Raw genomic sequence first — 21,920 nt, 5'->3', positions numbered from 1 at the left:
ATTTTTAATTTAAAATTTTGAAGAATATAACCTTAAAATAATTTTCTAAATAAAGAATGCAAATTATTTAACTATTATTAATTCATTATTTGCAATTAATTTCTTTATAAAAAAAAGTAAAATTTTCCATTGAAAATATCAAAACATTGAAAATAATACAAAATCTTTTAAGGTTAGAAGTAATTTGTTTACAAAGGAAATAATAATTTTACAATTTTAAAATAATAATTTTTAATTAACTAATTTTTATAAAATTATACTTATCGTTTAAACGTTTCATCATTAATAATAAAACTCATGTTGTAAACAAAAACATTGCACATTGACTTCTGCTAACATTAAAAATAAAGATCAAGACTGTAGCTATACTGTATAGATTACACTATTGATTGTCACTTAAAAAATCGATCGATTGTGTTTCCCTAAATCACCGCTGTGGCGCAGTTTTGTTGGACAAAGTTGTGAGCCTACCGTTATACGCAGCGCATTGGTGTGAGGGAGACAGAGTAACTTTCTCTCTTACACTAGTTGCGGCTGCCAGTGTGACGTCAGAGCAACGTGAGACTATCTTAAAGCTATGCGGCAGCATACTCATGAGACTATCTTAAAGCATCAGGTCCGTCGCACATGCGCTGTCCATTTCATGTATATGATTTTTCAAAAGAATATACCTTTAAAAAATATATAGACAAAACCCTCTAAAATTTTCAAGTATGCGGCGCCTGATCAAATTTCAAATTCGAGGAACACATAAACAAATCTGTCAACATGATAGAGATGTAATGAATAAAATCAGTATTAAAGCGATTTTCAACTGGAATAGTATTTTTCTTTTTTTGATAGGAGAATTATTTAACTTTAAATTCTCGTAAATATTATTGTATTTAGCATTAAAAATTTATAATTGTTATTAAAAAAAATTATTCTTTTATTATTAAAATTAAAAATTATTATAAAAAAAATTAGAGTTACTATTAAAAAATTAAAAAAATGGAAAGAGCAAAAGTGACTGCGACTGTGACACACACTGTTTTAAAAGATCCAAGAAAATCGGGAAATGGATACAGAGAGGTAATGGATTTACCATTACCAAAATTTACATTTGGTGCTAATGTGTTGTTAATAACAACTTTACAACAAGAATTTCAAAGGAGAGCTCGAGAAGTAAGTATTTAATAATTATTTTTAAAATATTTAGTTATATTTAATGAAAATATTAAAACAAGAAAAAAGTATAAATTATTAAAATTAAAATAATAATAAAAATTATGTTTTAAATTTAAAGTAATAAGTAATATTTTTGAAAATTATTTTTATAGTCTAACAAATTTTAATAAACAAATGAAAAAAAATGTATTATTATTTTTTAACAATTTTTTTTATAATAATAATTAGATGTAAATATTTCTAAAAATTAATAAAAATAAATATTATAGATTCCTCAGGAACTGCGACAGGAGGAAATTGGCAGGTATATTTCGAAAGCACCGCGCATACCAGACCTGAGAATATTGCCAGAGCACATAAACTCAAGAGCGAAAGCATTTGCCTACATCAAAGAAATTGAAAGTAAAAGATTTTTTTCTTAAATGTTTAATATATTTGAAAGTTAATAGTATAAATTATTAAAAACAATAATTGGTTTTTCTAAATTCAAATTTTTAAAACATAGATAGTGTAACATGTAGTGAGTAGACTCTTATGTTGTTTGACTTAAGGTGCATTCAGAACTTGGCAACCGCTTGAATGCATGCGTGAGCGGTAACAAGCTGTGGGTGTACCGTAAAGCAGCACGCATTGGTGTGAGAGAGACAGAGATACTCTCTCTTACTCTCGTTGCGGTTGCCTACGCAAGCAGTGTCCAAGCTGTGAACGTAAGACTACGCAATGTGTTAGAGAGAGAAAGAGTAATCTTAAGGTGTTTCCTTCTCTCTCTCACTCTTATAGAATAATGGTTCTTTTACTGCAATAAAGTTATGAAACTATTTTTTTTTCGTTTTTCATACAAAATTTATTTTTTTAACAGGACAAGGACCAATTTCCTCCAGTAGCAGAACCGGTTGCACGATTTCCGCTACCCGTAGAAGGTGAAATTTTTCAACCGATTCCCGAAGAAATGGGTTCATCTTTTGTTTCATCCAACAATCTTTTTCCACATCGTACTCGACTGATCTTACATAACAAAATTGAAATGCCACCAAAAATTACCACCTTTTCACTATCACCAGTGTCGCCACCACTCCACGAACAAATGAGCAATAATTTAGCACCATTACGAGAATCATACGCACCCGACTCACCACCATCACCATTAAATCCAACGCCATCTACATTTTTACTACCAGCACCACCAAAGGAAAAAAAAATTACCACCTTTTTACTATCACCAATGTCACCACCACTCCACGAACAAATCGGCAATAATTTAGCACGATTACGAGAATCATACACACCCGACTCACCACCATCACCATTAAATCCAACGCCATCTACATCCAAATCTACACAAACACCTGATTTTTTTTATACAGAACAGAAAAGAAATATAAAATTAAATTCTAAGAAACTGACACCTCCACGAACACCAACAACACCAACCAAAGAACAGATAGACGGTTTAATTGTACCAACACACCCTACTCCACTCGCAGCTCCAATAAGTCCCTTAAAAAAAACTCCACCAAGACAAAAAAACAATTAAAATAAAAAAAAGACTGAAATCACTGCATTAAAAAAAACAAAAATACAACATTACAATTAAAGAAACCAAAGCCAACCAAAGACGATTCAAAGTGAGACGCTTCTCTTTTCCATTTTTTTAAAGCAAAATTAGTATTACTCATGGTATTTTTATATGATAGTTTTTTTTAATATGTATTTATAGTTATTATTTTTATACCAAATGTGAGGTTATTAGGATAAAAGAAACTATTTTTTTATATTAATTTTTCTATATTTTTTTTTATATTCTATAAAGATTTTATAAAGACTTACTTTTTTTATACCAAATGTGTACTTATTAGGTTAAGAAATTCTATTTTTTTTATATTAATTTTTTTTCATTATTTACACCAGAGTTATATTTAGATTAGAATAAGATTCATTGTTTATATATATATTAATTATTTTATTAAAAAACTGTATTATTGTTGTCAAATTCAGACTGAAATTAGGTTAAGATAATTTTTTTCCATTTAAAAAAATGCTGTTTATATATAGAAAAAAATATTTTATTGAAATAAATTTTTATATTTGAAATGTTTGCTTTATTATTACTAAAATAAGATTATGTTGAGGTAAAATAATAAAAACTTTGTTAAATTCATAGTTTTTGTTTATTAATTGACATTAAAAAATTAAATTTTTCTTTTTTTTACATTAAATGGTTGTTTTTGAATTCAATATTATTATACGGTCCTCCAAGGTAGACCAATGTTAGAGTATTGTTCACCGCTGCATCTTGCATTGCTATCCAGGTGGCGCTCTCAACTTCAAATACTTTGTAAAATCTGGCAGGCAGGAAAATGTTGAAACTTTTGTTTAATTCAGCAACAATCCTATCTCCATATTTGGATTGAACTTTTTTGAGCTTTGTGACCGTGAATTCGCTTCCTGCAGATAGCTCGGACAGCGGCTTCGTGGGCAAGAAGTTACTCTCCATCCGTCCAACAGCATTGATTTTTTGGAAGTCCATGTTGTTTCTCAGGCTTGTCCTTGGAGGTGTTTGTCGTTCAGCTTGTCCTTGGAGGTGGTTGCCGTTCAGCTTGGAGCAGTTGAATGAGAAATCGTCTTTTCGCGTTCCCTTTTAAAGGCTTTCGTGGCGAGATAACCCCACCAATTCATTTTCTCTCCCACTCTAAATTGCGCAGAATTATATGCTCAAGAGAATTGATCTCCACTCATCACGGTTACCCCCACTCTATGAAATATCCCCACTCTATGAAATATTCCCACTTTACTTTTTTCTCGGTGCTGGCACAGGTTTTGGTGTCCTTGGCGCAGGCTCTGGCTTTGATTGTCTTGGTGCTGGCACTGGTTTTGGCTGCCTTGGTGCTGGCACTGGTTTTTGTTGATTTGAAGAATTCATTGTTTTTGTATAAACTGTCTAACGATTAATGAGCATATATACTGAAGACGACTCAATTTATACCCTACTTTTATATTTTGCGCATGAGCAATAGTCTTAAACTAATATAATGGGATAAAATTTATAGACAAATTCTTATAATTTCTTTAAAAAAAATTTTTATTAATATAAATGTTTAGAACTTTCATAATATTCTTTAAGCGATTCAGTAGAACTCGCAGTAAAATATTTACTGTCATTATCGACTTCATCAACACCTCCATCAACATTTCTTACAAAACATTCCTTTGCAGATTTGAAAAACCAATTTCGTAACATTAATCCATTACTTGCTGCACACCATTTATTACATAGAGTATGATAGGTACATACATATGCCGATGATTCCAATTTAAGTTTTTTAAGCGAAGGACAATTAAAATCTTCAAGGTTTCGTACATTAATTACATATCTTTCAAGCAATTTCTTTTTCTCCAATCCCTTTACATAAATCGTACGAGCACCAGCTAACAAATCTTGTAGAAGTGAGTGTAATTGATCATAGGGCACATCGCCGGCAGTCCATTTTAGTCCATGATAGTTGTGCATCAACCACATATTTTCACTCTTATATCGTCCAGGTAGAGAACTCCAACTGCATGGTGGTTCAAACAGGAATACCATCGGTTGAGCATCTTCTTCGAGAGGAATAATGGCCAGCTCCTTGAAGATGAAGTCGTTGTAGGGTTTCTTGAAGCCTTGGATGTCCACAATGAAGTCCATGGTTGCAGCAGAATGAGAATTTCTGTGTTAATTCTTCACTTATATACTAGCGGTTTACCCCCACTACTTATGTTACTTTCTTAACCAGACCGCTGATTGGTTTATACTGTATAATACGATCATGAAGAATCAAGCAATATGCCGCTGTATTGGCGGGAAAATTTACACTAGATTCAAATTCCAATCTCACATCTACAGAAGCTTGTTTAAGAAATTCATTTTGCTTTGAGCAATCTATAACAGCCAATGGTGCATAATCTTTAAAATCTTTTCTAGATAATATGGGCTCAGAATCTTTTCCATAATATGACGTTTGAAAATTACAATACATGTCATAGAGTATAGAGAATTTGTTTTGATTAAAATTTAAATTTAAACTACCATATGGATAGTACTGTGAGTTTAGAAAAAGTTTTACGTTCATGAGATTACAGGTATCAAAAAGGTTTGCATATCTTGCATGATTATCTTTTCTATTTGTTTGAAAACCAAGGATAACATATCGAGGTTTCTCAACCTGTGTAGATGTTTTTACAGTCCAGACATGTTTCTGAGTTGCAGGTATAAGTGGATATTCATACAGTTCCCATGATCTAAAACTCATACTTATAAGTGGATCTTTTTCAATAAATTTCAACAATTCAATTTTTTGACGATCACCAACAAACAAATATGGAATCATCCATTCAATTTTATTAATTACAATTTTAAATTCTTCACGTTCTACTCCAAGAATATTAACCACAGCATTAAAATCTGTACGAGATCTTGTTAAAATAAGTTCATGTTTTGCATTTACAACAATTTTTCGATAATCTTCAGCAAATCCAAGAATCATGCTTAATGGTATATTTACATCAAAATATCCAGCATCATCCGTTACTCTACTAGTATCATCAAAATTTAGATGACCAGCATTCTCAGCATACATAAACTGATTAGGTGTTTGTGAAATGTAAAATTTCATGTTGGTTGAGATACCAACATTTCTGCAACCATCAATTTCAACACCATTAAGTTCATAACGTATATCATTAAATAAATGACAAATTCCATTGCTAGTTATTTTTGTGTTTGTCACATTGGTATTATCAGGTTTTGAAATTCTTCCATGTATATGTAATGTACCTTTACAGGGTAAAATATACAAATCTTGATGTTGTACTGCAATTCTAATCTCATCACTGTTATTAAATGCTGATGAAACATATGGTTGATGAGAATGAATCTCATAATGTGCTAATGAATCATCATATTTCACAGGGCTTAGTATATTCAAAGTCTCTGCCATTTTGATTGCAACAACAGCAAATAAAAAGTGCACTAATAAAAGGTTTTATTTTCTTCTTCTTCTCTCTTGACGAATTTTCAGACCGAGCTGTTTCAGAAAACGTATGTTCTGAGATGTTAATCTCTTGCGAACTGGATCGAGACTGAATGTTTTCTGACATTTTGACTCGTTTATATAACTTCCACCAGATTTTCTGTCAAACACAATGCCCATTACGTTGTTTTCACGTGTAGTCTAATTGTTATTGTTTCACCTCTGAAATTTACTAAATCTCCGTCCTGATCAACAATTCTGAGTTGAATATTACGTATTGTCTTCACGGCGACTGGAAGATAAATAACGTGTGAAGGTACTTCTACAATCTTATATCCAGCTGGTACTATTGGAAAAAACTCGTGAATGGTATGGACTTTTTTATTATTAATATATGCACCAGTTGTAATACTACATTCTACTCGGATAGAATTTACCTTGAGTATAGATACTGGTAAATCAGATGTATGAGTTTTATTAGGTTCTAATTGTCGTGGTGCAAATCCCAATAGCTGTCCAATAGAATCTTTTTTTTCAAAATTTATTTTGAGACTGCTTCGTATTTCACTACGTAGGGTATTATTATTAGGTTTTATACTTATAGCTTTAGTTCCATTAGCAACAGAATGTTGAATATATTTTTCAATATCTTCAATTTCATAACTGCCAGGTGGAATAGTGATTACTTGATTACCAATATAAAATTTATTCTTTCCTTCATCAATATTAGGAATTGAATTAAATGTTAAAAGTTCTACAAGTCCAAGAATATAGTTTTTTTTAGGTAATAATTCAATTGGTGGAAAATATTCAGCCTCTAAAACGGATGAACTACCAGATATTGTTATAGTAAACGATTCATCCATGATGAAGTCTTTTTGAAAACTGATTAACAAAACTTTTTTACTTCATTTATATAGACTTTTTATTCACTTCAATTTGTTTACATAAAAATTTGAGACACAAATGACCACAATTAAAAGTACCATAATCTTGATAATTTTCATAATTATACATTATTAAAATATTATCACCAAAATAGTTGACAAGCTCCAATGGTGGTTGAAGATTTCCAAAACTGTCAAAGTACACTACATTGTTATTAACCTTTTTATACGCTACCCAATGTGTTCCAGGACCATTTTTATCGTCAAGGTTAATAATGGCTGACTCAATCTTTCGAGGTCCTCTTTTTGGTAATTCATTTCGCATAAAAACACCTCGAAAATAAGGAATATTGAACTCCTTAGAGTACTTGAGTAAATCATAGTTTGTTAATGCACGTTGAGGAATTTTTACGTTTTTTTTTTCTCATTCCTTGTCCTCTTTGATAGGGTTTTAAGTTTAGTCCTAACCCTTGTCGATACGGTTTTAAATGCATTCCTTGTCCTCTTTGATAGGGTTTTAAGTGAAGTCCTAACCCTTGTCGATATGGTTTTAAATGAAGCCCTTTTCCAAGTGCAACAGATTCCATTGTTCTATTATGACGTTGAGCTTCTTTCAATTGTTCTTTAGCTGCACTCGCTTCATTTATAGCTTTTTTTATTCCAGCAGCTCCTCCAGCAAGAGCTCCAAGAGCACTTAAACCAGCAAATATTGGAATTAATGGTAAGATACCACCAACTTTTGAAGGTATTGATAAAATGCGAGGTGGTGAAATTTTTGATTTACCACCTGCTTCCTTGATAGCTTTTCTAGCAGATTTAACAGCAGCAAGAATTGTGGTTCGAGCATCATTTCCAGGAATTATTGATTTTCTAGCAGCAGTAACAATTTTTGTTAATGCAGTTCGTTTTTTACAAATTCCTTTTCTTTTCTTGTTTCTTCTTCTACTTCTTTTCTTATTCTTCTTCTTTCCCCTTCCAATTCCCATACCAAATTTAGATTTTACTTTCATAGCGTTAGTTACTGCGTAAGCTGCAGCTCTCTCACCGTAGCTTGCGTCAGGAGCCCAAACACGTTGCCAAGCTTTATCCGCTAGGACTCTATCAGCAATGTTTCTTGCTTCAACGCTTTCTCGATTCTGAGAATATGAAATATCGTGCTGCTTACAAGCTGCGTCTAAAGGATTTATTCCTAGATCACCACGTGCTAAACGTTTTGCTAATTTTGTGCCTGGTCCACAGTATTGATAACCAGGCAGATGAAATTCAAATGGCAACTTATTAATGAGACTATTAACTAGACCTTTACCTCGAATTCTGCGATGTACAATCATACTCCTCGAGGAGGAACAACTGTAGCAAAAAGAGGACCACCTGGACCACCAGGAGTTGGCTTTAAGATTAATTCACAAGGTGACTACGAAGTTGAAGGAAGAAGAATTTGCAGCGTTGCAAATGCTGAAGAGGAGGGAGACGTAGTTAATTTATTTCTTGCTCGGAGTATGATAGAAAACGAAGTAAGACCAGTGCATGATATAACATCTTCATTACGATCAGATATTGATAAGAGTAACGTTTTGTTAAAAATTATTGAATCGTCTACAGTAGAAAATTTACAAAATATTCAAAAACAAATAAATCAAGATTTATCCTATCGAAACGCTGAAATTATTGGTGAATTAGATACTCGTTTAAGAGCTCTCGAAAGTGACATCAGAAACCTTGAAAAGCAATTAAATAAAAAAATTTTAATTGTTGACGACAGTCAAGTGTTGATAAAGACGTTTGGGGACTCTGTAGCAGAGAAATTAAAAAATATTGAAAGACAAATAAGTCCAGATTTGTCATATCGAAACGCTGAAATAATTAGTGAATTGGATGCTCGTTTAAGAACTTTGGAAAATGAATGATAAAAAATTAACAGTAGTGCATGAGCTTCATACACAAGCTCGAAAAAATTATCCTCGACGTCGAGTAGAAATGCGTGGTATTGATGATACTTGGCAAGCTGATTTAGTAGAAATGATACCCTACTCTAAAGTAAATAAAGGATTTAAGTACTTACTTACAGTTATAGATATTTTCTCAAAGTATGCTTGGGCTGTTCCAGTAAAGAGTAAAAGTGGAAAAGATGTTGTTGAAGCAATGAAATCTATATTTACAGAGAAACGTATTCCAAAAAACCTGCATTCAGATAAGGGAAAAGAATTCTACAATTCCCAATTTGAAGCATTAATGAAAATGCATAAAATTAATTTTTATTCAACATACAGTAATCTGAAAGCGTCCATTGTTGAACGATTTAATCGAACACTCAAGAGAAAAATGTGGATGCAGTTTAGTTTACGAGGCAATTACAAGTGGTATGATATATTATCAAATCTGATTGCTAATTATAATGATTCCAAACATCGAACAATTGGAATGAAACCGAAAGATGTAACTTCAGAAGATGTTGATACTTTAAAAGCAAGATTTTTAAAATTAAGGAAAATACCGCAGCGAAGACCAAAGTTTAAAATTGGTGATAACGTACGAGTCAGCAAATTCAAAAACGTCTTTGAAAAAGGTTATACTCCAAATTGGACAACTGAAATATTTACCATTGACAAAATTGCATCAACTACACCTGTGACTTACAAACTCAAGGATTACCAAGATCAACTAATCAGTGGTGGATTCTATGAAGAGGAACTTCTTAAAGTAAAATATGCGGATATATATCTTGTAGAAAAAGTTTTAAAGACTCGTGGAAATAAAATATTTGTAAAATGGTTAGGCTTTGATAATTCTCATAATAGTTGGATAGATAAAGCAAATCAACAATGAATCATTAATGAATCAACAATGAATCATTAATGAATCATTAATGAATCAATAATGAATCAACAATGAATCATTAATGAATCATTAATGAATCAACAATGAATCATTAATGAATCAACAATGAATCATTAATAAATCATTAATGAATCAATAATGAATCAACAATGAATCATTAATGAATCAATAATGAATCAACAATGAATCAATAATGAATCAACAATGAATCAATAATGAATCATTAATGAATCAACAATGAATCAATAATGAATCATTAATGAATCAACAATGAATTAATAATGAATTAATTATACATCAATGTTAAATTAATAAAATAAATGTAAAACTTTTAAGGTAATAAATAAATAAAACCAATTATACATATTACAAGTATATGTTTATTTAATATTATTATTTACATTCGAACACACAAACACATACACACATTGACAAGTCGTTGACATTCATACTTCATCATTTCTCTTTATTTTATAATGTCCCCAAGCGAGAGTGTCGCTACTTTCTGGTAACAAATAACGCTTGTTATCCATCGGACTTAAAGCTACTTTAATTTGTTTAACAGTTTCAACTTTGTGTAATCGTGATCTGATAACATGTTGAGTTCTCATTTGAATTGAATAGTTATGTAAACAATCAATATAATCATCAAATTCTATATCTTTCTTCACAACTGATGCTTTTACACCTTTTGCTTTTTTCGTAAAATCTTGACCATTTACACGAATACTGTACATTTTACTCCGCAAGCCAACAAATTCAGTAATAATTTTTCCACTACACTCATCTTTCATGAGTCCAAGTATTTTATTGTTGGCTTGCGGAATATTATAAATATTATCCTTTGGATAGTCTGACGTATCAAATTTGTGAATATCTTCCCTCATATCAGCAAAAATGTCATCACATTTTAATTCGTAAATTAAGCTATCCGTATCTGTGTACATCAATTTGCAAGATTTACCATACTTTTTACATTCTCATCATATGAGAAAGTATTAGTTTTGGTCGAAAATTGACTTTCGCTAATTTCATGAAATCTCGACGTTTTGGGGTCCCCTGAGTCCGAAAAACATGGTCTAAAAAAAGTGTCTGTCCGTATGTCTGTCTTCGTGTCTGTCTGTAGACACAATGGTGTCCCTACGATAACTCTTGAAAAACTTATTGCATCAACTTGCAACTTTGTATGCACAAAGTTAGTGTTAAAATACAGATCGAGTTCGTTAGCCAGCCATTTTCGTCGAAAACTACGCAAACTACAGTAGTTTCAAAATTTTGAAAATTCAATTTTTTCAAATTTCATTATTTTTAACTTTATATTACTTTAGATTAGACAAATACAAATAACTTTTCTCTACAACATTTTTTCATAGAAAGTCAAATTTCGAAGTTATAGGCTCTTAAATAGTAAAAAAATACTCAAAAATTCTAAAATAAAGCTAAAAATCAAAATTTCTCAAAGAGAAAAAAATTATTACATTAATTTTCACATATTCTCACCCCATTGTACTCAAAAAATGCTCACATTAACCAAAAACTAGTAATTTCCGAAAAAACCACCGTATATATATATTTTTTATCATTTTTTTAACAAAAAATCCATATTCCGACTCAATTATCTCCAAAACTATTGCCTATGGGAGCTTGCTGCCAGAGACTTTTTTTCTCGTCTTACCATCAGCTACAACTTTGCTGTTGACAACTTTTCACTAAACTTAAAACTTTTCGACTTATTTGCAAAAAACTAATTTTTTATTACATTCTCATCATATGAGAAAGTATTAGTTTTGGTCGAAAATTGACTTTCGCTAATTTCATGAAATCTCGACGTTTTGGGGTCCCCTGAGTCCGAAAAACATGGTCTAAAAAAAGTGTCTGTCCGTATGTCTGTCTTCGTGTCTGTCTGTAGACACAATGGTGTCCCTACGATAACTCTTGAAAAACTTATTGCATCAACTTGCAACTTTGTATGCACAAAGTTAGTGTTAAAATACAGATCGAGTTCGTTAGCCAGCCATTTTCGTCGAAAACTACGCAAACTACAGTAGTTTCAAAATTTTGAAAATTCAATTTTTTCAAATTTCATTATTTTTAACTTTATATTACTTTAGATTAGACAAATACAAATAACTTTTCTCTACAACATTTTTTCATAGAAAGTCAAATTTCGAAGTTATAGGCTCTTAAATAGTAAAAAAATACTCAAAAATTCTAAAATAAAGCTAAAAATCAAAATTTCTCAAAGAGAAAAAAATTATTACATTAATTTTCACATATTCTCACCCCATTGTACTCAAAAAATGCTCACATTAACCAAAAACTAGTAATTTCCGAAAAAACCACCGTATATATATATTTTTTATCATTTTTTTAACAAAAAATCCATATTCCGACTCAATTATCTCCAAAACTATTGCCTATGGGAGCTTGCTGCCAGAGACTTTTTTTCTCGTCTTACCATCAGCTACAACTTTGCTGTTGACAACTTTTCACTAAACTTAAAACTTTTCGACTTATTTGCAAAAAACTAATTTTTTATTACATTCTCATCATATGAGAAAGTATTAGTTTTGGTCGAAAATTGACTTTCGCTAATTTCATGAAATCTCGACGTTTTGGGGTCCCCTGAGTCCGAAAAACATGGTCTAAAAAAAGTGTCTGTCCGTATGTCTGTCTTCGTGTCTGTCTGTAGACACAATGGTGTCCCTACGATAACTCTTGAAAAACTTATTGCATCAACTTGCAACTTTGTATGCACAAAGTTAGTGTTAAAATACAGATCGAGTTCGTTAGCCAGCCATTTTCGTCGAAAACTACGCAAACTACAGTAGTTTCAAAATTTTGAAAATTCAATTTTTTCAAATTTCATTATTTTTAACTTTATATTACTTTAGATTAGACAAATACAAATAACTTTTCTCTACAACATTTTTTCATAGAAAGTCAAATTTCGAAGTTATAGGCTCTTAAATAGTAAAAAAATACTCAAAAATTCTAAAATAAAGCTAAAAATCAAAATTTCTCAAAGAGAAAAAAATTATTACATTAATTTTCACATATTCTCACCCCATTGTACTCAAAAAATGCTCACATTAACCAAAAACTAGTAATTTCCGAAAAAACCACCGTATATATATATTTTTTATCATTTTTTTAACAAAAAATCCATATTCCGACTCAATTATCTCCAAAACTATTGCCTATGGGAGCTTGCTGCCAGAGACTTTTTTTCTCGTCTTACCATCAGCTACAACTTTGCTGTTGACAACTTTTCACTAAACTTAAAACTTTTCGACTTATTTGCAAAAAACTAATTTTTTATTACATTCTCATCATATGAGAAAGTATTAGTTTTGGTCGAAAATTGACTTTCGCTAATTTCATGAAATCTCGACGTTTTGGGGTCCCCTGAGTCCGAAAAACATGGTCTAAAAAAAGTGTCTGTCCGTATGTCTGTCTTCGTGTCTGTCTGTAGACACAATGGTGTCCCTACGATAACTCTTGAAAAACTTATTGCATCAACTTGCAACTTTGTATGCACAAAGTTAGTGTTAAAATACAGATCGAGTTCGTTAGCCAGCCATTTTCGTCGAAAACTACGCAAACTACAGTAGTTTCAAAATTTTGAAAATTCAATTTTTTCAAATTTCATTATTTTTAACTTTATATTACTTTAGATTAGACAAATACAAATAACTTTTCTCTACAACATTTTTTCATAGAAAGTCAAATTTCGAAGTTATAGGCTCTTAAATAGTAAAAAAATACTCAAAAATTCTAAAATAAAGCTAAAAATCAAAATTTCTCAAAGAGAAAAAAATTATTACATTAATTTTCACATATTCTCACCCCATTGTACTCAAAAAATGCTCACATTAACCAAAAACTAGTAATTTCCGAAAAAACCACCGTATATATATATTTTTTATCATTTTTTTAACAAAAAATCCATATTCCGACTCAATTATCTCCAAAACTATTGCCTATGGGAGCTTGCTGCCAGAGACTTTTTTTCTCGTCTTACCATCAGCTACAACTTTGCTGTTGACAACTTTTCACTAAACTTAAAACTTTTCGACTTATTTGCAAAAAACTAATTTTTTATTACATTCTCATCATATGAGAAAGTATTAGTTTTGGTCGAAAATTGACTTTCGCTAATTTCATGAAATCTCGACGTTTTGGGGTCCCCTGAGTCCGAAAAACATGGTCTAAAAAAAGTGTCTGTCCGTATGTCTGTCTTCGTGTCTGTCTGTAGACACAATGGTGTCCCTACGATAACTCTTGAAAAACTTATTGCATCAACTTGCAACTTTGTATGCACAAAGTTAGTGTTAAAATACAGATCGAGTTCGTTAGCCAGCCATTTTCGTCGAAAACTACGCAAACTACAGTAGTTTCAAAATTTTGAAAATTCAATTTTTTCAAATTTCATTATTTTTAACTTTATATTACTTTGGTTAGACAAATACAAATAACTTTTCTCTACAACATTTTTTCATAGAAAGTCAAATTTCGAAGTTATAGGCTCTTAAATAGTAAAAAAATACTCAAAAATTCTAAAATAAAGCTAAAAATCAAAATTTCTCAAAGAGAAAAAAATTATTACATTAATTTTCACATATTCTCACCCCATTGTACTCAAAAAATGCTCACATTAACCAAAAACTAGTAATTTCCGAAAAAACCACCGTATATATATATTTTTTATCATTTTTTTAACAAAAAATCCATATTCCGACTCAATTATCTCCAAAACTATTGCCTATGGGAGCTTGCTGCCAGAGACTTTTTTTCTCGTCTTACCATCAGCTACAACTTTGCTGTTGACAACTTTTCACTAAACTTAAAACTTTTCGACTTATTTGCAAAAAACTAATTTTTTATTACATTCTCATCATATGAGAAAGTATTAGTTTTGGTCGAAAATTGACTTTCGCTAATTTCATGAAATCTCGACGTTTTGGGGTCCCCTGAGTCCGAAAAACATGGTCTAAAAAAAGTGTCTGTCCGTATGTCTGTCTTCGTGTCTGTCTGTAGACACAATGGTGTCCCTACGATAACTCTTGAAAAACTTATTGCATCAACTTGCAACTTTGTATGCACAAAGTTAGTGTTAAAATACAGATCGAGTTCGTTAGCCAGCCATTTTCGTCGAAAACTACGCAAACTACAGTAGTTTCAAAATTTTGAAAATTCAATTTTTTCAAATTTCATTATTTTTAACTTTATATTACTTTAGATTAGACAAATACAAATAACTTTTCTCTACAACATTTTTTCATAGAAAGTCAAATTTCGAAGTTATAGGCTCTTAAATAGTAAAAAAATACTCAAAAATTCTAAAATAAAGCTAAAAATCAAAATTTCTCAAAGAGAAAAAAATTATTACATTAATTTTCACATATTCTCACCCCATTGTACTCAAAAAATGCTCACATTAACCAAAAACTAGTAATTTCCGAAAAAACCACCGTATATATATATTTTTTATCATTTTTTTAACAAAAAATCCATATTCCGACTCAATTATCTCCAAAACTATTGCCTATGGGAGCTTGCTGCCAGAGACTTTTTTTCTCGTCTTACCATCAGCTACAACTTTGCTGTTGACAACTTTTCACTAAACTTAAAACTTTTCGACTTATTTGCAAAAAACTAATTTTTTATTACATTCTCATCATATGAGAAAGTATTAGTTTTGGTCGAAAATTGACTTTCGCTAATTTCATGAAATCTCGACGTTTTGGGGTCCCCTGAGTCCGAAAAACATGGTCTAAAAAAAGTGTCTGTCCGTATGTCTGTCTTCGTGTCTGTCTGTAGACACAATGGTGTCCCTACGATAACTCTTGAAAAACTTATTGCATCAACTTGCAACTTTGTATGCACAAAGTTAGTGTTAAAATACAGATCGAGTTTCGTTAGCCAGCCATTTTCGTCGAAAACTACGCAAACTACAGTAGTTTCAAAATTTTGAAAATTCAATTTTTTCAAATTTCATTATTTTTAACTTTATATTACTTTAGATTAGACAAATACAAATAACTTTTCTCTACAACATTTTTTCATAGAAAGTCAAATTTCGAAGTTATAGGCTCTTAAATAGTAAAAAAATACTCAAAAATTCTAAAATAAAGCTAAAAATCAAAATTTCTCAAAGAGAAAAAAATTATTACATTAATTTTCACATATTCTCACCCCATTGTACTCAAAAAATGCTCACATTAACCAAAAACTAGTAATTTCCGAAAAAACCACCGTATATATATATTTTTTATCATTTTTTTAACAAAAAATCCATATTCCGACTCAATTATCTCCAAAACTATTGCCTATGGGAGCTTGCTGCCAGAGACTTTTTTTCTCGTCTTACCATCAGCTACAACTTTGCTGTTGACAACTTTTCACTAAACTTAAAACTTTTCGACTTATTTGCAAAAAACTAATTTTTTATTACATTCTCATCATATGAGAAAGTATTAGTTTTGGTCGAAAATTGACTTTCGCTAATTTCATGAAATCTCGACGTTTTGGGGTCCCCTGAGTCCGAAAAACATGGTCTAAAAAAAGTGTCTGTCCGTATGTCTGTCTTCGTGTCTGTCTGTAGACACAATGGTGTCCCTACGATAACTCTTGAAAAACTTATTGCATCAACTTGCAACTTTGTATGCACAAAGTTAGTGTTAAAATACAGATCGAGTTCGTTAGCCAGCCATTTTCGTCGAAAACTACGCAAACTACAGTAGTTTCAAAATTTTGAAAATTCAATTTTTTCAAATTTCATTATTTTTAACTTTATATTACTTTAGATTAGACAAATACAAATAACTTTTCTCTACAACATTTTTTCATAGAAAGTCAAATTTCGAAGTTATAGGCTCTTAAATAGTAAAAAAATACTCAAAAATTCTAAAATAAAGCTAAAAATCAAAATTTCTCAAAGAGAAAAAAATTATTACATTAATTTTCACATATTCTCACCCCATTGTACTCAAAAAATGCTCACATTAACCAAAAACTAGTAATTTCCGAAAAAACCACCGTATATATATATTTTTTATCATTTTTTTAACAAAAAATCCATATTCCGACTCAATTATCTCCAAAACTATTGCCTATGGGAGCTTGCTGCCAGAGACTTTTTTTCTCGTCTTACCATCAGCTACAACTTTGCTGTTGACAACTTTTCACTAAACTTAAAACTTTTCGACTTATTTGCAAAAAACTAATTTTTTATTACATTCTCATCATATGAGAAAGTATTAGTTTTGGTCGAAAATTGACTTTCGCTAATTTCATGAAATCTCGACGTTTTGGGGTCCCCTGAGTCCGAAAAACATGGTCTAAAAAAAGTGTCTGTCCGTATGTCTGTCTTCGTGTCTGTCTGTAGACACAATGGTGTCCCTACGATAACTCTTGAAAAACTTATTGCATCAACTTGCAACTTTGTATGCACAAAGTTAGTGTTAAAATACAGATCGAGTTCGTTAGCCAGCCATTTTCGTCGAAAACTACGCAAACTACAGTAGTTTCAAAATTTTGAAAATTCAATTTTTTCAAATTTCATTATTTTTAACTTTATATTACTTTAGATTAGACAAATACAAATAACTTTTCTCTACAACATTTTTTCATAGAAAGTCAAATTTCGAAGTTATAGGCTCTTAAATAGTAAAAAAATACTCAAAAATTCTAAAATAAAGCTAAAAATCAAAATTTCTCAAAGAGAAAAAAATTATTACATTAATTTTCACATATTCTCACCCCATTGTACTCAAAAAATGCTCACATTAACCAAAAACTAGTAATTTCCGAAAAAACCACCGTATATATATATTTTTTATCATTTTTTTAACAAAAAATCCATATTCCGACTCAATTATCTCCAAAACTATTGCCTATGGGAGCTTGCTGCCAGAGACTTTTTTTCTCGTCTTACCATCAGCTACAACTTTGCTGTTGACAACTTTTCACTAAACTTAAAACTTTTCGACTTATTTGCAAAAAACTAATTTTTTATTACATTCTCATCATATGAGAAAGTATTAGTTTTGGTCGAAAATTGACTTTCGCTAATTTCATGAAATCTCGACGTTTTGGGGTCCCCTGAGTCCGAAAAACATGGTCTAAAAAAAGTGTCTGTCCGTATGTCTGTCTTCGTGTCTGTCTGTAGACACAATGGTGTCCCTACGATAACTCTTGAAAAACTTATTGCATCAACTTGCAACTTTGTATGCACAAAGTTAGTGTTAAAATACAGATCGAGTTCGTTAGCCAGCCATTTTCGTCGAAAACTACGCAAACTACAGTAGTTTCAAAATTTTGAAAATTCAATTTTTTCAAATTTCATTATTTTTAACTTTATATTACTTTAGATTAGACAAATACAAATAACTTTTCTCTACAACATTTTTTCATAGAAAGTCAAATTTCGAAGTTATAGGCTCTTAAATAGTAAAAAAATACTCAAAAATTCTAAAATAAAGCTAAAAATCAAAATTTCTCAAAGAGAAAAAAATTATTACATTAATTTTCACATATTCTCACCCCATTGTACTCAAAAAATGCTCACATTAACCAAAAACTAGTAATTTCCGAAAAAACCACCGTATATATATATTTTTTATCATTTTTTTAACAAAAAATCCATATTCCGACTCAATTATCTCCAAAACTATTGCCTATGGGAGCTTGCTGCCAGAGACTTTTTTTCTCGTCTTACCATCAGCTACAACTTTGCTGTTGACAACTTTTCACTAAACTTAAAACTTTTCGACTTATTTGCAAAAAACTAATTTTTTATTACATTCTCATCATATGAGAAAGTATTAGTTTTGGTCGAAAATTGACTTTCGCTAATTTCATGAAATCTCGACGTTTTGGGGTCCCCTGAGTCCGAAAAACATGGTCTAAAAAAAGTGTCTGTCCGTATGTCTGTCTTCGTGTCTGTCTGTAGACACAATGGTGTCCCTACGATAACTCTTGAAAAACTTATTGCATCAACTTGCAACTTTGTATGCACAAAGTTAGTGTTAAAATACAGATCGAGTTCGTTAGCCAGCCATTTTCGTCGAAAACTACGCAAACTACAGTAGTTTCAAAATTTTGAAAATTCAATTTTTTCAAATTTCATTATTTTTAACTTTATATTACTTTAGATTAGACAAATACAAATAACTTTTCTCTACAACATTTTTTCATAGAAAGTCAAATTTCGAAGTTATAGGCTCTTAAATAGTAAAAAAATACTCAAAAATTCTAAAATAAAGCTAAAAATCAAAATTTCTCAAAGAGAAAAAAATTATTACATTAATTTTCACATATTCTCACCCCATTGTACTCAAAAAATGCTCACATTAACCAAAAACTAGTAATTTCCGAAAAAACCACCGTATATATATATTTTTTATCATTTTTTTAACAAAAAATCCATATTCCGACTCAATTATCTCCAAAACTATTGCCTATGGGAGCTTGCTGCCAGAGACTTTTTTTCTCGTCTTACCATCAGCTACAACTTTGCTGTTGACAACTTTTCACTAAACTTAAAACTTTTCGACTTATTTGCAAAAAACTAATTTTTTATTACATTCTCATCATATGAGAAAGTATTAGTTTTGGTCGAAAATTGACTTTCGCTAATTTCATGAAATCTCGACGTTTTGGGGTCCCCTGAGTCCGAAAAACATGGTCTAAAAAAAGTGTCTGTCCGTATGTCTGTCTTCGTGTCTGTCTGTAGACACAATGGTGTCCCTACGATAACTCTTGAAAAACTTATTGCATCAACTTGCAACTTTGTATGCACAAAGTTAGTGTTAAAATACAGATCGAGTTCGTTAGCCAGCCATTTTCGTCGAAAACTACGCAAACTACAGTAGTTTCAAAATTTTGAAAATTCAATTTTTTCAAATTTCATTATTTTTAACTTTATATTACTTCAGATTAGACAAATACAAATAACTTTTCTCTACAACATTTTTTCATAGAAAGTCAAATTTCGAAGTTATAGGCTCTTAAATAGTAAAAAAATACTCAAAAATTCTAAAATAAAGCTAAAAATCAAAATTTCTCAAAGAGAAAAAAATTATTACATTAATTTTCACATATTCTCACCCCATTGTACTCAAAAAATGCTCACATTAACCAAAAACTAGTAATTTCCGAAAAAACCACCGTATATATATATTTTTTATCATTTTTTTAACAAAAAATCCATATTCCGACTCAATTATCTCCAAAACTATTGCCTATGGGAGCTTGCTGCCAGAGACTTTTTTTCTCGTCTTACCATCAGCTACAACTTTGCTGTTGACAACTTTTCACTAAACTTAAAACTTTTCGACTTATTTGCAAAAAACTAATTTTTTATTACATTCTCATCATATGAGAAAGTATTAGTTTTGGTCGAAAATTGACTTTCGCTAATTTCATGAAATCTCGACGTTTTGGGGTCCCCTGAGTCCGAAAAACATGGTCTAAAAAAAGTGTCTGTCCGTATGTCTGTCTTCGTGTCTGTCTGTAGACACAATGGTGTCCCTACGATAACTCTTGAAAAACTTATTGCATCAACTTGCAACTTTGTATGCACAAAGTTAGTGTTAAAATACAGATCGAGTTCGTTAGCCAGCCATTTTCGTCGAAAACTACGCAAACTACAGTAGTTTCAAAATTTTGAAAATTCAATTTTTTCAAATTTCATTATTTTTAACTTTATATTACTTTAGATTAGACAAATACAAATAACTTTTCTCTACAACATTTTTTCATAGAAAGTCAAATTTCGAAGTTATAGGCTCTTAAATAGTAAAAAAATACTCAAAAATTCTAAAATAAAGCTAAAAATCAAAATTTCTCAAAGAGAAAAAAATTATTACATTAATTTTCACATATTCTCACCCCATTGTACTCAAAAAATGCTCACATTAACCAAAAACTAGTAATTTCCGAAAAAACCACCGTATATATATATTTTTTATCATTTTTTTAACAAAAAATCCATATTCCGACTCAATTATCTCCAAAACTATTGCCTATGGGAGCTTGCTGCCAGAGACTTTTTTTCTCGTCTTACCATCAGCTACAACTTTGCTGTTGACAACTTTTCACTAAACTTAAAACTTTTCGACTTATTTGCAAAAAACTAATTTTTTATTACATTCTCATCATATGAGAAAGTATTAGTTTTGGTCGAAAATTGACTTTCGCTAATTTCATGAAATCTCGACGTTTTGGGGTCCCCTGAGTCCGAAAAACATGGTCTAAAAAAAGTGTCTGTCCGTATGTCTGTCTTCGTGTCTGTCTGTAGACACAATGGTGTCCCTACGATAACTCTTGAAAAACTTATTGCATCAACTTGCAACTTTGTATGCACAAAGTTAGTGTTAAAATACAGATCGAGTTCGTTAGCCAGCCATTTTCGTCGAAAACTACGCAAACTACAGTAGTTTCAAAATTTTGAAAATTCAATTTTTTCAAATTTCATTATTTTTAACTTTATATTACTTTAGATTAGACAAATACAAATAACTTTTCTCTACAACATTTTTTCATAGAAAGTCAAATTTCGAAGTTATAGGCTCTTAAATAGTAAAAAAATACTCAAAAATTCTAAAATAAAGCTAAAAATCAAAATTTCTCAAAGAGAAAAAAATTATTACATTAATTTTCACATATTCTCACCCCATTGTACTCAAAAAATGCTCACATTAACCAAAAACTAGTAATTTCCGAAAAAACCACCGTATATATATATTTTTTATCATTTTTTTAACAAAAAATCCATATTCCGACTCAATTATCTCCAAAACTATTGCCTATGGGAGCTTGCTGCCAGAGACTTTTTTTCTCGTCTTACCATCAGCTACAACTTTGCTGTTGACAACTTTTCACTAAACTTAAAACTTTTCGACTTATTTGCAAAAAACTAATTTTTTATTACATTCTCATCATATGAGAAAGTATTAGTTTTGGTCGAAAATTGACTTTCGCTAATTTCATGAAATCTCGACGTTTTGGGGTCCCC

At 30.7% G+C, this 21,920-nt stretch overlaps 1 protein-coding gene across 1 annotated transcript; it reads right to left on the bottom strand.

Annotated features, from left to right (window-relative positions):
• Window positions 1-4,916: 4,916 nt before the first annotated feature.
• On the bottom strand, window positions 4,917-6,140 carry LOC122511129. Its single transcript, XM_043626194.1, has one exon. The coding sequence runs from the start codon at window positions 6,138-6,140 to the stop codon at window positions 4,917-4,919; it is 1,224 nt and encodes a 407-aa protein (XP_043482129.1).
• Window positions 6,141-21,920: the final 15,780 nt, after the last annotated feature.

This window comes from Leptopilina heterotoma, unplaced genomic scaffold (assembly GCF_015476425.1).
Source record: "Leptopilina heterotoma isolate Lh14 unplaced genomic scaffold, ASM1547642v1 Lhet_802, whole genome shotgun sequence".
In the NCBI taxonomy this organism is placed as follows: domain Eukaryota; kingdom Metazoa; phylum Arthropoda; class Insecta; order Hymenoptera; family Figitidae; genus Leptopilina; species Leptopilina heterotoma.
Note: the sequence above shows the minus strand (reverse complement) of the source record. Positions and strands in the feature narration are given on the sequence as shown.

Coding starts and splice junctions, on each gene's coding strand:
- LOC122511129 (XM_043626194.1), bottom strand. CDS start 6,140: ATGGCAGAGACTTTGAATATACTAAGCCCTGTGAAATATGATGATTCA.